Here is a 15,259-nt window from a genome sequence, read left to right as displayed (position 1 = left end):
CCTACAACTTCCCACATCCATATGTTGTTGAGTATGCTGAAGGCTGCTGTATAACAGATATGTGGATAATACAACCCATTCAGATTGCATATTGTTCATGCGCAGATGTTAATCCAGTGTTTTTCCCCCATGAGGTCAGGATAAAGCTGTATCTGTATGTGGTATGTAGCATGTAGTGTATAGCAGATAAGATTGAAATGCAGTAGTTAACATTTGAAGTGGATCATCAACGTTCATCAAATTTTTCAGAACACTATTGAACAACAGCTATTCTTGTCCTAGGACAAATGTATTTGATTCACTTTGAATGTTGGCTACTGTTTTTAAAGTAAAACGTCCAACAAATAAATGCAAATTATACCAATTAATCAATCAATGAATCAATCAAAAACCTTTATTTGTCACATACACTTCCATATAGTGAATTTGGACCCCCCGACCATACACGAACATCACATTTTAGGGGAAGACAGGTCAACAGGAGGTAGCATTTAGAAAAAGGAAGTAAGGTACATTTCAGGAGAGGGAGGTGAAAAAAACTCCCTTTCACCTTGCTCTTGAATTAGGGCAGTGTGAGATCAGGGAGAGAAAAAAGCCCCAGCAGTTAAGCACATAAACGCATAGACATAACATTGCAACAGGGAATGGGAATAGGGGATGTGGATATAGTCCGATGAGGGCGGGCAGCCATCCGGTTCTGCAACTAAAGAGCGCTGATCACAGACCCGCCTACTCCCTCCAGTGGGTGAAAGCACAGGAAGGCGTGGGATGAGGGGCTAGGTGGTGATTGTCTGTAGCTGTGTATGTGAATGTGTAAGCCTGTAGAGTCCAACAGGTGTTCTTGACAGGGAGCAGGAATTTCAGGGCGTTATATATTCTGCATTTCACATATGCACACACATGTACTTGTATATGAGGTATTCCATACAAAGTCAACCTTGCCATAAAAAAGGTTTCACCAAAACCCTTTCTAGGTTTTTTGTGTAGGCTTGTGTTTCACAGTACTGTAAAAATACTGAAATATGTCTCTGTCAGTGCTTTCAAACAATTATATTTAATTTACTGAAGTCACACAAGTGCTAATTTCACATCTATAACAGAGAGGTGTCACATCCATAAACAAGCTTTGGTCCCACTTTATATTAAGTGTCCTTAACTAATATGTACTTACATAGGAATTAATAGTTTGTTACAATGTACTTATTGTGTAAATACATGCATTTACTGTGTACCTATGCTTGAGTAAATACATATATGTAATTACATCTGTAACTAACTTTTGTAGTTACATTTGTAAATACACTGTTGACCATCCCTTACACCTTAACCCACCCTTAAATCTACCCATGCCACCAAACCTGTCCATAACCCAACCTCAATCCCAACTCAAAAGCACCACAAGTGTTCTCAAATACATTATAAACACAGTAAGTACATTGTATTTATTTTTTGATGTAAGTACAAAGTAGATAAGGACACTTAATAAAAAGTGGGACCCAAGCTTTTTCCTCATAAATGCAAAATTGTAAAATAAAATAAAACTATATTTTTTGTTCTATGGAGAGCCAACTCTTATCCTTTTGATGAGCAATATTTATTTTGGGTTGTGCAATTTCATTCACAGAAGTAGGTTGTCCACTGTAAACTTGCATTCTTTTTTTGGTCATATCCATTACACATGTTTATTTTCCTCATTTTAAATATAAGAAAAAGTTTACAGATGGTCATTTTTCGGTCCCACTTTATATTAAGTGTCCTTAACTACTATGTACTTGCATCAAAAAATAAATACAATGTACTTACTGTGTTCCTAATGCATTTGAGAACACTTGTGGTGCTCTTGAGTTGGGATAGGGGTTGGGTTATGGACAGGTTTGGTGGTGTGGGTAGGTTTAAGGATGGGTTAAGGTGTAGGGAATGGTCAGCACTGTATTTACAAATGTAATTACAGAAGTTAATTACAGATGTAATTACATACAGGTATTTAATTAAGCATAAGTACACAATGAATAGATGTATTTACACAATAAGTACATTGTAACAAACTATTAGTTCTTGTGTAAGTACATATTAGTTAAGGCCACTTAATATAAAGTGGGACCCATTTTTCTGTTCCCATAACTGAAAAAACTGATGATTTGTTGTTTTGTATAATATAAACAGATGTTTCAATGTAATGTTAACATAGACTTTCTATGTGAATTTATGTTTTGAGTTTTTACTGTAAATGTCACGTCCATAACGCTGGAATTGCTCATATATGGTTTATTAGGACTCTCTATAGGTGTAATGTATTTTAAATTTAGTCATTTAGCAGATAAATTTGTCCAAAGCGACATATACACTCACCAGCGACTTCATTAGGTACACCGGTCCAACTGCTTGTTAACGCAAATTTCTAGTCAGCCAATCACATGACGGCAACTCAATGCATTTAGGCATGTAGACATGGTCAAGACGATCTGCTGCAGTTCAAACCAAGCATCAGAATGGGGAAGAAAGGTAATTTAAGTGACTTGGAACGTAGCATGGTTGTTGGTGCCAGACAGGCTGGTCTAAGTAATTCAGAAACTGCTGATCTACTGGGATTTTCACACACAACCATCTCTAGGATTAACAGAGAATTATGCGAAAAGGAGAAAATATCCAGTCAGTGGCAGTTTTGTGGCCTTGTTGATGTCAAAAGGAGATTGGCCAGAATGGTTGGAGCTGATAGAAAGGCAACAGTAAATCAAATGGTGATTTGTTACAACGGAGAAGAGCATCTTTGAAAGCACAACACGTCTAACCTTGAGGCAGACACAGCAGCAAAAGACCACACCGGGTACCACTCATGTCAGCTAAGAACAGAAAACTGAGGCTACAATTCGCACAGGTTCACCAACATTGGACAACAGAAGATTGGAAAAACATTGCCTGGTCTGATGTGTCTTCATTTCTGCTGTGACATTCGGATGGTAGGGTCAGAATTTGGCGACAACATGAAAACATGGATCCTTCCTGACGGTTACGGGCTGGTGGTGGTGGTGGTGTAATGTTGTGGGGGATATTTTCTTGGCACACTTTGGGCCTATTAGCACCAATTGAGCATTGTGTCAACACCACAGCCTACCTGAGTATTGTTGCTGACCCTGACCACACCTTTAAGACTACAGCGTACCCATCTTCTGATGGCTGCTTCCAAAAGGATAACGCATAAAGCGTGATTCATCTCAGACAGGTTTCTTAAGCATTACAATAAGTTCACTGTACTGAAATGGCCTTCACAGTCCCCAGACTTAGTCCAATAGAGCGCCTTTGGGTTGTGGTGGAACGAGAGATTCTCATCATGGATGTGCAGCCGACAAATCTGCAGCAACTGGTGATGCTATCATGTCTATGTGGACCAAAATCTCTGAGGAATATTTCCAGTACCTTGTTAAATCTATGCCACCAAGTTCTGCAGTTCTGAAGGCAAAAGAGGGTCCAACCTGGTACTATTGTGGTGGTCTTGAGGTGGCAGACAGGTAGGGTTAGGGACAGGTTGGGTGGTATTGGTAGGTTTAAGGACGGGTTAAGTTAAAGGAATGGTCAACAGTGTAATTATAAATGTAATTACAGAAATTAATTACATATGTAATTACATGCAGGTATTTAATCAGTCATAAGTACAATGTAAAAGCATGTATTTACACAATAAGTACATTGTAACCAATAATTAATTTCAGTAAAAGTACATATTAGTTAAGGCCACTTAAAGTAGGACCTGATATGCTATATAGCTTTAACAAACTATAACAGTTCAACTTTATTAACAGTAAATCTTTTGTTGCAATTGAGCCGAGCACATGACTCAGCCTGATAACATACAGCATCATCATCTTTATTATTGTCCTAATGCACTCAAAGCAGCTGGATTTAGCTTTAGCTGCTGAATTAATGTTGAAGATTCGGTGTTTGTGTATTTGTGTGTCTTAAGGATTTTCCATATTCAGATTTAAGCATGCATATATGCCCAAACATGATCTCAGAAAGACAGACACAAACATTACACACTAAATATTTAACACAAAACCTTCATAACAGACAGATCTTACAGCCTCAATAACTCTTGTAGTGCTCATGTTACAAGGAGATTTATTTTGTGGAACATCATGTCATGTCAAAGATTTATGCCAACTGATCCGTCACAAGACCTAGTTCCACATTGCAGTTTTTCCCCTGCCATTATATTAGGGATGTGACCAAGACCGCACCAAGTTGTTTAATTTCATTTTCTACATAGCACTAAATCACAACAGAAGGCACTTACAGTTCTTTTCTTACAAAACAGGTCTATACTTTTCGTTTTATTAAACAAACAAAATAGCCTTATTTTATTTCTTATTTAGAATACATTTACAAAATTCCTCTACTACAGAGCAGGTCTATACTTTTCCTTTTTTAAAATAAATAAATAGATTGGCCTTCTTTTATTTCTTATATACATAACAGCATGTCATTTCTGCTCTCTGTTGATTCACACAGTGGGAGTGGTATTCATTTTTTAGAAACTTCTTCCTTTCACCAAACTGTTTCATTCACTGATACACTGCAGTGTTCTTCTTATCGCAGATATTTAGAAATACAAAAAAAATTGAAAGTGAGAAATTGTCTAATTTAAATTTTTTTATTTATTTAACAATTTCTAAATGTTAAAAAGAAACTAATAGCCTAGATTTCTGTTTCTTACAAACTAAATGTGTTATAGCTTTGGTATGGACATATACCAAAGACCTGTTTTTGCACAATGAATAAAAATATATACAAATGTCTGATGATCTTGCTCTTGAAAAATGAATCTTTGTAGTCAGAGTTAAAGCAGAGACTTAAAAAAAGAGTGTTCCTGAATTAAAAAAAAAAAGCTTAAAATCACTTTATTTAGGAAGACACGGTGGCTCAATGGTCGCCGTACAGCAAGAAGGTTGCTGGTTTAAATCCTCACTGGCCCAGTTGGCATGTCTGTGTTGAGTTTGCATGTTCTCCCCGTGTTGGTGTGAGTTTCCTCCGGGTGCTCTGCTTTCCCCCACAGTCCAAAGACATGCGCTATTGGCGTAGTGTACTGTATGGGTGTTTCCTGGTACTGGGTTGCAGCTGGAAGGGCTTTTGCTGTGAAAAACATATGCTGGTGTAGTTCATTCTGTTGTGGTGACCCCTGATGAATAAAGGAACTAAGCTAAAGAAAAACAAATGAATGATTAATTAAGTAATATTCTTACTTACTATTTATTTATTCATTATTTAAATACACTACGTTTTTTGTGTAGTATTTTATTTTATAAATTATTTTAAATGTTATATTTGTTTAGTAAATGTTGAGGTGGTAAAGTACATTCTGAACTTTTATACAAGTTATCTATATTATTCACTCATTCATTCATTCATTCATTCATTTTCTTTTCGGCTTAGTCCCTTTGTTAATCCGAGGTCACCACAGCAAAATGAACCGCCAACTTTTCCGGCAAATGTTTTACGCAGCGGATGCCCTTCCAGCTGCAACCTATCACTGGGAAACATCCATACACACCCATTCACACACATGCACTATAGCGCATGTCTTTGAACTTGTGGGGGAAACCGGAGCACCCGGAGGAAATCCACACTAACTCATGGAGAACATGCAAACTCCACACAGAAATGCCAATTGACCAAGCCGAGGCTCGAACCAGCAACCTTCTTGCTGTGAGGCGATTGTGTTACCCACTGTGCCACCGTGATGTCCTATTTTGTAATTTTGTTTTTTTTGGAATATATTATTTTTGTTATATAATTAAAATCAATAAAAAGAAAGTTGAAGGAAAAGAAAGCAATTGCTAAAAGATTTTGTATCTTATTTGATAAAGTCAGTGACTTGTTATAAATGCATGTGCTTTTGTTCCTCAGAGTTGTTCAGTTTAAAAAGCATGAAGGCAGAAATCCTCGTCTGCTAGTGGCCAAAATGGGACAGGATGGTCATGATAGAGGGGCAAAGGTCATTGCCACTGGATTTGCAGATCTTGGGTTCGATGTGGACGTTGGCCCACTTTTCCAGGTATGAAATCGTAACCGTGATGATTTTTTTATTTATTTATTATTTTGCTATTAGGTCCTTTGCTTTTCAGTGTTTCGCTTTCAGCAGAGACATTTACTTTATACTAAAATTAAACTCATTTACTAGAACTTCATCTATGTTCAGCTGCTTTGACACAATCTGCATTGTATAAAGCACACTAGAATTTAAGATGAATTGAATTATATGTTTGGGAATTTTTGTTAATGTGCATTACTTGGGGATAAACACGTCTTCTCTCCTCTCTGAAATTCATCCATGTGTCAAAGATGTTGAGAAATTAGCTTACGGAGCTTAGTTTTTCTTCTGTATATCCACAATTTGGCACACTTAGTTCTTGGGTTTCATCAATTAAAGTGTCCTTTCTAATCCTTCAACATCAAAACATTGAATCCATGACTGAGCAGATTAAATGCATACCTCCAAGTTAAGCTCCCGCTTTTCCTCAGTTTTCAAAATATGAATAATCCGGATCTCTCATTTGTACTCCAAATATACTACTTTGTGTCGTCGCAAAACAGTTCAACATCAGATTTCCAGGTTTCATTGGAAAAGTCAAAAGGATGGGTTCAAAACTGACTTTAAAATAAAAAGCTTTGATTAAAAAAAAATCCAGTAAAATATTTTTTGGGATTTTGTTTATATTATTTATGAGTTTAAAGTTAGACACTTGTTTTAAATTGATACATTGCAATTGATTAAATTACCTGTCACGTTCGTTCAGTTGATCAGAAAAGCCTTACTTAAAAAAAACATTCAGCTGTTGCAATCACTTTCAAAATTATTATTTTCCATCTGAAAGATGAAAACATGACAGCCCATCAGAATTCATCCTGCAGTGAAAACCTTGTTAATTTAAAGCAGAATATAACAAAATGACAGGCAGCTAGCTCTCTGCAGCTCTCCTCGCCCACTGAAGCTAAGCAAGGATGTACCCAGTCAGTCCCTTTTGTTCTGAAACCTATAATTGATTTGTACATTTCTGAAAAATGTCAAGTGGACAACTGCACAAAAAACAAAGTGCAAGAGATCAACCCGAGCATAAATGAAAGACAGTATTTAAATGTTATTTTTGAGACCAGTCATGACCAAGCTCTTTATTATACACACTTTTAAATGTTACTTCTAAGATCAAACTGCTCAATATATGTTGAATTAGTCAGTTTGGGTTGATTCATTTGTATCTATTAAAAAATGAAGACCTCCTCACCATAAAGCATATTTTGCTGTAGACCAAGGCTTCCCAAACCTTTTAGCCCGCAACCCCCAAAATAAAAACTCCAGTGACTCGCAGACCCCCACTATGCTTGGAGGTGGTTATAAACATGCAAAAATTGCACACAACAGTACACACACAGCAATAGGAACTATATAAACAAGCTTATTGACGACACAAAAAGTGCAGCAGTCTAACAATCATATACTTTTTTATAATCATTATTCATTCGGTTACTTTAATAATAACCTCACTTAATGAGAATGGTGGACACAATGTTAACAGCACAAGACTATTCTCTGTATAATTTTAGAGACCACCAAAGGGAGATCATCTTCCATGTTCAGTCGTGGGCTTTATTTTTAATGTATGTGAGTGACATAAGGTGTCAAAGTTTAACATTGTGCCTTAAAATCAGTCTGCTGTTGCTAACACTATTGCTGTGTCATTAATCTAGTGTTATAACCCCAGAGGTTGCAATCCAATGGAAAAAAAAGAAAGGCAGATGGCTTTTTATTTGCAAGGTTTATTTATGTAACTATTAAATATTAAGTGTAATTTAAATATATTATAAGTAAAAAACGTTATGGATGAAGTATGGTATTCTAATAGTGTAAAAACATAACATCACTAAGTGACCCAATCCCCCCACCCCCCTCCCCGACAAGGATTTTATACTGAAGGTACTTTGCTGGAGGTTTTTAAATTATCTCTTCATTTTTTTTTCAATTATTTATCATATACCAAAGTAAAAATTTATATTTAATGTTTTTATGTAAAATTGGAAGTGTTTTGGTATAGTCTCTTATTGATTTATTAAGTTGGTGTTATTAATATGTAATATAAGCCATATGTTACATTATATAAACAAAGAAAAATAACTTTATCATGCATTGATGTAGACACAAACATAGTTATTGTCATAACTATTGACAAGATTAGGCTTTAAAGGGATAGTTCACCCAAAAATAAAAACACTATTATCATTCACTCGTGCTTCACTTGTTCAACAGAAAAAGAAATCGGTAAGATATTATAGATATTACAAAGAAAGGTATTATGAAGAAAGCTGAAAACCAGTTACCATCGGCTTCCAGTGCGAGTGGTTGAGATCAGTTGCATCAACTGAAAAGCAAATTAAAAGCATTTTGACACGTGGGACATGTGAGATACAATAGAGTATTTGATTGGTCAGAAGATTTGATGATAAACTGAAGTATTATTTTTATTTTATAACAATATAAGCGGGCATCACGGTGCCGCAGAGGGGTAGCATGATTACCTCACAGCAAGATGGTCGCTGGTTCGAGCCCCAGCTGAGTCAGTTGGCATTTCTGTGTGGAGTTTGCATGTTCTTCCCTTGTTCACGTGGGCTTCTTATGGGCGCTCTGGTTTCCTCCACAGTTCAAACACATGCGCTATAGGTGAATTAGGTAAGCTAAATTGTCCGTAGTGTATGTGTGTGAATGCAAGAGTGCATGGGTGTTTCCCAGTGTTAGGTTGTGGCTAGAAGGGCATCCGCTGTGTAAAACACATACTGGATAAGTTAGTGGTTCATTTCACTGTGGCGACCCCTGATTAATAAACGGACTAAGCCAAAAAGAAAACATGGACAATATAAACATATAGAAATCCTTACGACTAAAATATTGATACCAACATCTAAAAAGCTTTATTTTAATTTCACTGGAACTCTAATGTTTGTTCTTACCTTTTGTGTTTTTTCTATGCTGTTTGTTTCTATGACAACAGACCCCGCTGGAGGTGGCCCAACAGGCGGTGGATGCAGACGTTCACTGTGTAGGGGTCAGCACATTGGCAGCTGGACATAAGACCCTCGTGCCCGAGCTCATCAAAGAGCTGCGTAACCTGAACCGGCCCGATATCATGGTGATCTGCGGAGGGGTCATACCACCACAGGTAACACCTGCTGCTGAACAGATGAGCACAGACACACTCTGACCTGAATTACAGCAAGGGAACTGCGGTTTGCCAAGTGGAATATTTCAAAGAAAGCGAAGTAGTCAGATGATTCAAATACTTCCAACTCAATTTGTACTTTTATAGTTGCACCTTACTTTTAAAGTAGAAATAAAATCAAAACTAATCATATGATTTTGTTAGCTCACATTGCTAGTTTAGTGGTGAACAATTAATTTGTGAATGTCATTTAGAAAAAAATGTCCTTGGCTGTTTCTCAATACCAAGTACGCAAAGTTTGGACTTGCGTCCTTGGAAGTTCAGACTTGCCAAGTTCAGACTTGGAAGAACGAACTACAGAGGACGCGAGAACAAGTCGGGTACATCTTCAAATGGAATGGCAGTGTTCTTTATAACGTCACCAAGAGCTTAGAATGAACAAGAGGCGACACTCAATAGAACGTTCCATTGCAACAGCAGCGCCCAGCAACAGCCCCAGATTCCGCCATTTTGGAGTGAAAGTGATCGGGCGTCCATGGGATCTCATTACTGTCGCGATGGCAAGCAGCTGCTTTGTTTTTAATTTATTAATTTAAAAAGCGCATTAAAGCTGAGATACAACCTGAAAGATGACAATACAACATTTGTTATCATAATCATCAGCACTTTTAATAGTTTATTTTACAGACTTATAATATACTTTTGGTATTTGCTAGTGGCTGTTTCCCAAATTACACTAGAGTGTCGCCTCTTGGTCATTGTAAGCTCTTTGACGTCACTTAACTCACCATGGATTCATCGGTTTTACTGTACAATAACAAACGATTTAATTATATGAAGCGCGGCCCTGTAATTAATATTATATTCATATTATAAATCTATATTTTTGATTTCAGAAAATGTAAACATAAGTGAAATGGGTTATCATACACAGACTCGTGTCTTTTATTATAAGATTTAATAAACTACAATGGACATTATACAAGTATAAAGTACAAGACGTACACAATAAAAAATAAAGAATGTTAATCAATTTGGTAAACAAAGACAAACCTCATACAACACGGTAACATAATTAAAGACAATTATGAAAGGTAACAAAACAACACTCACAAAATAATACACCTGATAACAAATAATAGTTTTATAAGACCAAAGATTGTCCGTTAGATATGCACAAAATGCATTAAACATCATCATGTATTAACTACAATGGACAAATGTAATACAGTACATCCGTGATGGACTGGCTGATGTAAAGCTGCTCTTGGTGGGGGAGGTGATGACGAAGCTCCTGCTGACAGGCTGGGGGTCAGAATCCTCATAAGCTCAGGCACATAGCCAAAGACACGATATCTTTAGAAATAAACTGCCGATTCGAGTTTAAAACAACTACATTCTCGCCTGAAAAACTCTTATAATTACTCTTAAAATCTCTTGTAATTACTCTCTCTTTCTGAATAAAATTCCTACTTTACTACATCCAATCAGCTCGAAAGTAAATCACACCATACGGAACAACCTCAGGACATGGGCGCTTTATAAATGCAGCAAATCTTTTGGAAGTATTAAAAGTGTCCAGGAAGATGTCCAAAATGACACACAATGACCCAGAGACTGTTAAAACTGCATGTCACTGATGAGAAGATGGCGGATGTTTACTTTTATGATGACTGAAATCGCCAAATGGCCTAAATTCACTCAATGCATTACAGAATATTACGTTTACACATCCTTGCACAAATTGCATGTAAACGTATCAGCTTTTCCCAGTATAATACTCACTACTAGCTACTCTTGAGTACTTTTAAAAGGGCTACTTTTTATTCTTGCTTTGAGTAATATTGACAACAGATACTTTTACTTGCGCTACATTTTTGGGCAAGTAATGGTACTTTTACTTGAGTATGTGTTTTCAGTTCTTTTTCCACCAATGTCTACATTAGTATTGTATATTTTTTAACAACATGCAACATTCTATCGTATCAATCTTATTTCAGATGGACTGTATTGCAATTAAGGATGTATTAAGAGTATCAAATTGTTTATTTCAATAGTAATTGTTTTTTGCTGCTTGCTTATTGGCTATTAGGTGGTTTGCTAAGCAACAATAATATAGGGCTCTGCAATTTGGGGGAAATGGAAATAGAATTAAAAAAATATATACTATTAAAATAATTAAATTATTATAATTTTTTTTGATTGATATTGCAATTTACATTTACATTTACATTTAGTCATTTAGCTGACACTTTTATCCAAAGCGACTTACAAATGAGGACAAGGAAGCAATTTACACAACTATAAGAGCAACAATGAATAAGTGCTATAGGCAAGTTTCAGGTCTGTACAGTCTAGGAAGGAAAGTATTAGTAATATTTTAGTAATTTAGTAATATATATATATCTATTTTTTTGTAATTTTTTTGTACAATTTTTTTTTTGGAGTACAATTAGTGGTATATCCAGAGAGGCAATTGCAGATTAGGAAGTAAAGTGGAGACTAAATAGTTGAGTTTTTAGTCGTTTCTTGAAAACAGCGAGTGACTCTGCCGTTTTGATGCAGTTAGGGAGTTCATTCCACCAACTGGACAGATTGAATGTGAGCGTTCGCGAAAGTGATTTCTTCCCTCTTTGGGATGGAACCACGAGGCGATGTTCATTCATAGAACGCAAGTTTCTGGAGGGCACATAGATCTGCAGAAGTGAGAGCAGATAAGAAGGAGCAAAGCCAGAAGTCGCTTTGTAGGCAAACATCAGAGCTTTGAATTTGATGCAAGCAGCAACTGGCAGCCAGTGCAAACGGATGAGTAGCGGAGTGACATGTGCTCTTTTAGGTTCATTAAAGACCACTCGTGCTGCTGCGTTCTGGAGCAGCTGAAGAGGCTTGATAGAGTTAGCTGGGAGCCCGGCTAGGTGAGAGTTGCAGTTATCCAGTTTAGAGAGAACAAGAGCTTGAACAAGGAGTTGAGCTGCATGTTCAGATAAGAAGGGTCGGATCTTTCTGATGTTATAGAGTGCGAATCTGCACGATCGAGCAGTTCTAGAAATGTGGTCAGAGAAGTTTAGTTGGTCATCAATCGTTACTCCAAGGCTTTTCACCATTTTGGATGCAGTAATGGTTGCCCCAGTCATCTGGATTGAAAAGTTATGGTGTAGAGTCGGGTTGACAGAAACTACAAGCATTTCCGTTTTTGCGAGGTTAAGCTGAAGATGATGATCTTTCATCCAGCGTGAAATGTCCAACAAGCAGGCTGAGATGCGAGCTGGAACCGAGGGATCGTCAGGATGAAAAGATAGGTATAGCTGGGTATCATCAGCATAGCAGTGGTAGGAGAATCCATGTTTCTGGATGACTGGTCCTAGAGATGACATGTACTGTAGATGGAGAAGAGAAGTGGCCCAAGAACAGAGCCTTGAGGTACCCCAGTGTTTAGATGCTGAAGGTTGGACACCTCTCCCCTCCAAGACACCCTGAATTTAGATTCAACTTGCAATTTAATTTAATAAACAGCTCACATTTCTTAATAATGTGCAGCATAAACTGAAATTCGGTACCAATCGGTGCTGAAATTTTAAAAGCGTCCATTTCTCTTCAACATTTGAATGCTGTGGAGCAGGTTCGTAAACAGCTCTGATTTATCATCACATGCTCAATAGAAATGACCGTGAATGGCCGTAAAGATAATCAGTTCACCGAACGTCTGTTTACCGAGTGTAACCACAGATACAGGGACAATGGAGCATTTCAAAGTCACGTTTATAAGCAGGTCAAGCCATTTCTGTGCCATTTGCACATTTCCTATGTAATCTTAACCAAACACACCTAATTCAGATCATCAGCTCTTTAGCCGAGAATGAAAGACCTGTAATGGGTGTGACAGACAAAGGAGATGTCCAAAACATGCAGTGTTGGTGGTCTTCCAGGAACGTGGTTGAGAAACACTGATTTATATCATACCCACATATTAAGGTGTTTTCTTAAGTATGTTTTATTTGTGTGCAGTAAGATTTTAGCCTTTTCCAACTTTTCAGTTTGGATCGGAAATTTATTAAGATGCTGCTCTAGATAAGGAATTTTTTGCAGCTAGATGTAATTTTCAAATCCAGATTATTGTGGACAGCCTGAGACATCTACATCTGAGCCATACAATATAAAGATAAATATTTATGAAGCCAGATTTTCATTGACAGCTCTTATCTTGTATCAAGTTCTGACATGGACCACATCGAACCTAAATGATCAGTCCAGAACCTGAAGACATCAAAGAAAAATAGACTCGTACCAACCTTCATTGCAATGCGAGTTCAATCAGAATGATCACCATTCATGATGGGCAAAGAAAAGATGCAATTTTTTTTCTGTCAGAAACGTCAAGGTTTTTCCATCTATCAATCATTAAATCTATTGAATCTCCACTCAAAAAAATCAGGTTGCCTTCTGTATTGATATATAAAGCAGAGAGTCATGAAGGCCACAGATTACATTGATTTTAGTGTGATTAAAGGTTGTTGAGCATGACACAAAGCGCAGCCCTCGTGCCGCTGCTAAGAAACATAATTATCAAAAGTCAATGTGAAAGTAGCCTGACCTTTGCCATATTCATTTTGTATTCGATTCATATTGAATTTGAGCTTAGAAATGCATTTTGGTGAACGGGCCGTCACCTGCTGCTTTCATGGATGAAATTGAATTGAGGCGCTCTCATATGCAATATGCATTTTTACTTATTTATCCGTCTATATCTTGTTTTATTTCAGTTTGTTGGAATTGTGCAGAGTACACACTGCATTGCTGTTGCTCAAAGCATGGCGTTAGCAACACCAAGGTCATCGGTTAGACTTGTATGAAATCCATAAACTGATGAAAAGTGTGTGCAAATGTAAGCGCTTTAGATGACACTACTTGCTTTAAAGCAGTGCTGCCCAAACTCTGTCCTGGAAGGCTGGTGTCCTGCAGATTTTAGCGCCAACTTTCCTCAACACACCTGCACGGATGTTTCTAGAGAGCCTTCTAAGAGCTTGATTAGCTAGCCCAGGTGTGTCTGATTGGGGTTGGTACTAAACTTTGCAGGACACCGCCCCTCCAGGACTGAGTTTGGGTATCCCTGCTTTATAGTATGAATGTTCAGGTTTTTTTGTCCTCGAGTATAAGACATTTGATTTTGAGTAACTACTGATACCCGATCCAATACTTCTATACTTCATAAAAAAAGAATAAAGAAGAGTGAAGAAACAGATTTAGGATGTTCCTTATTTTAACGTTTAACCCTGTTTACAACTCTGTGGCACCACATAACTATAGATGTGTTAAAATCAATGAGAATATATGTATTTACACACATGTATATACGAGTCCTGATAGAGAGGTAACATCCGATTCCGATCGAGTCTGAAACCGCATGATCGGGCGCGATCGCATATGGACATTACTTTAAAGGTTTGTCCTCATTAAGATTTTTAATTATGTTTCGCAGGAAGTTGTTTATAATAATTAAAACTGTATTTTTTGGATCAATGTAGTGTCCTATCAAACAAAAACAATAAATAATAATATTAATCTTAAAACACATGTTTGTTTGTTTTTTTACTGTATTTTGGCTTTCTGTCCACACTGAGACGCCATTTTTAGGCGAGAACAAAAAAAAAAAAAAAAACGCTTTCCGAAGTGGATACATTTGAAATGTCACAGTGTGGACTGCAGGGTTGCCAGATTTTGCAACAAAACCAGCCCAATGGCCAATCAAAGCCATCCCAGTTATTTAAAAGCTCAAAATATGTCATTTGACATAAATATGTCGTCATTCCAGCACAGTTTTTATCATTGAAATGTCTATTTACTATTTATTTATAAATAATTTATTTGTATTACTGTTGTATCCATACAAATAACCAACAGTATATTGTGTGTGTGTGTGTGTGTGTGTGTGTGTGTATACACACACACACACACACACACACATTTGATTCATTTTATTTGGAATGACTAATACTATTAAAACAACACAGCATCCAAATAATCGTAAGGAGCCCATAATGTTTCACAATAAAAGCAGC

General features: G+C 36.9%; 1 protein-coding gene across 2 annotated transcripts in view; it reads left to right on the top strand.

Annotated features, from left to right (window-relative positions):
• mmut (methylmalonyl CoA mutase) overlaps window positions 1-15,259 on the top strand; it is an 88,110-nt gene that overhangs the window by 65,255 nt on the left and 7,596 nt on the right. For both annotated transcript variants that reach the window (XM_021468503.3, NM_001099226.1), the window contains 2 exon segments: window positions 5,902-6,049; window positions 9,036-9,203. In XM_021468503.3, the coding sequence (XP_021324178.1) occupies window positions 5,902-6,049; window positions 9,036-9,203 (316 nt within the window).

Source organism: Danio rerio, chromosome 20, assembly GCF_049306965.1.
Source record: "Danio rerio strain Tuebingen ecotype United States chromosome 20, GRCz12tu, whole genome shotgun sequence".
Lineage (NCBI taxonomy): Eukaryota > Metazoa > Chordata > Actinopteri > Cypriniformes > Danionidae > Danio > Danio rerio.
Note: the sequence above shows the minus strand (reverse complement) of the source record. Positions and strands in the feature narration are given on the sequence as shown.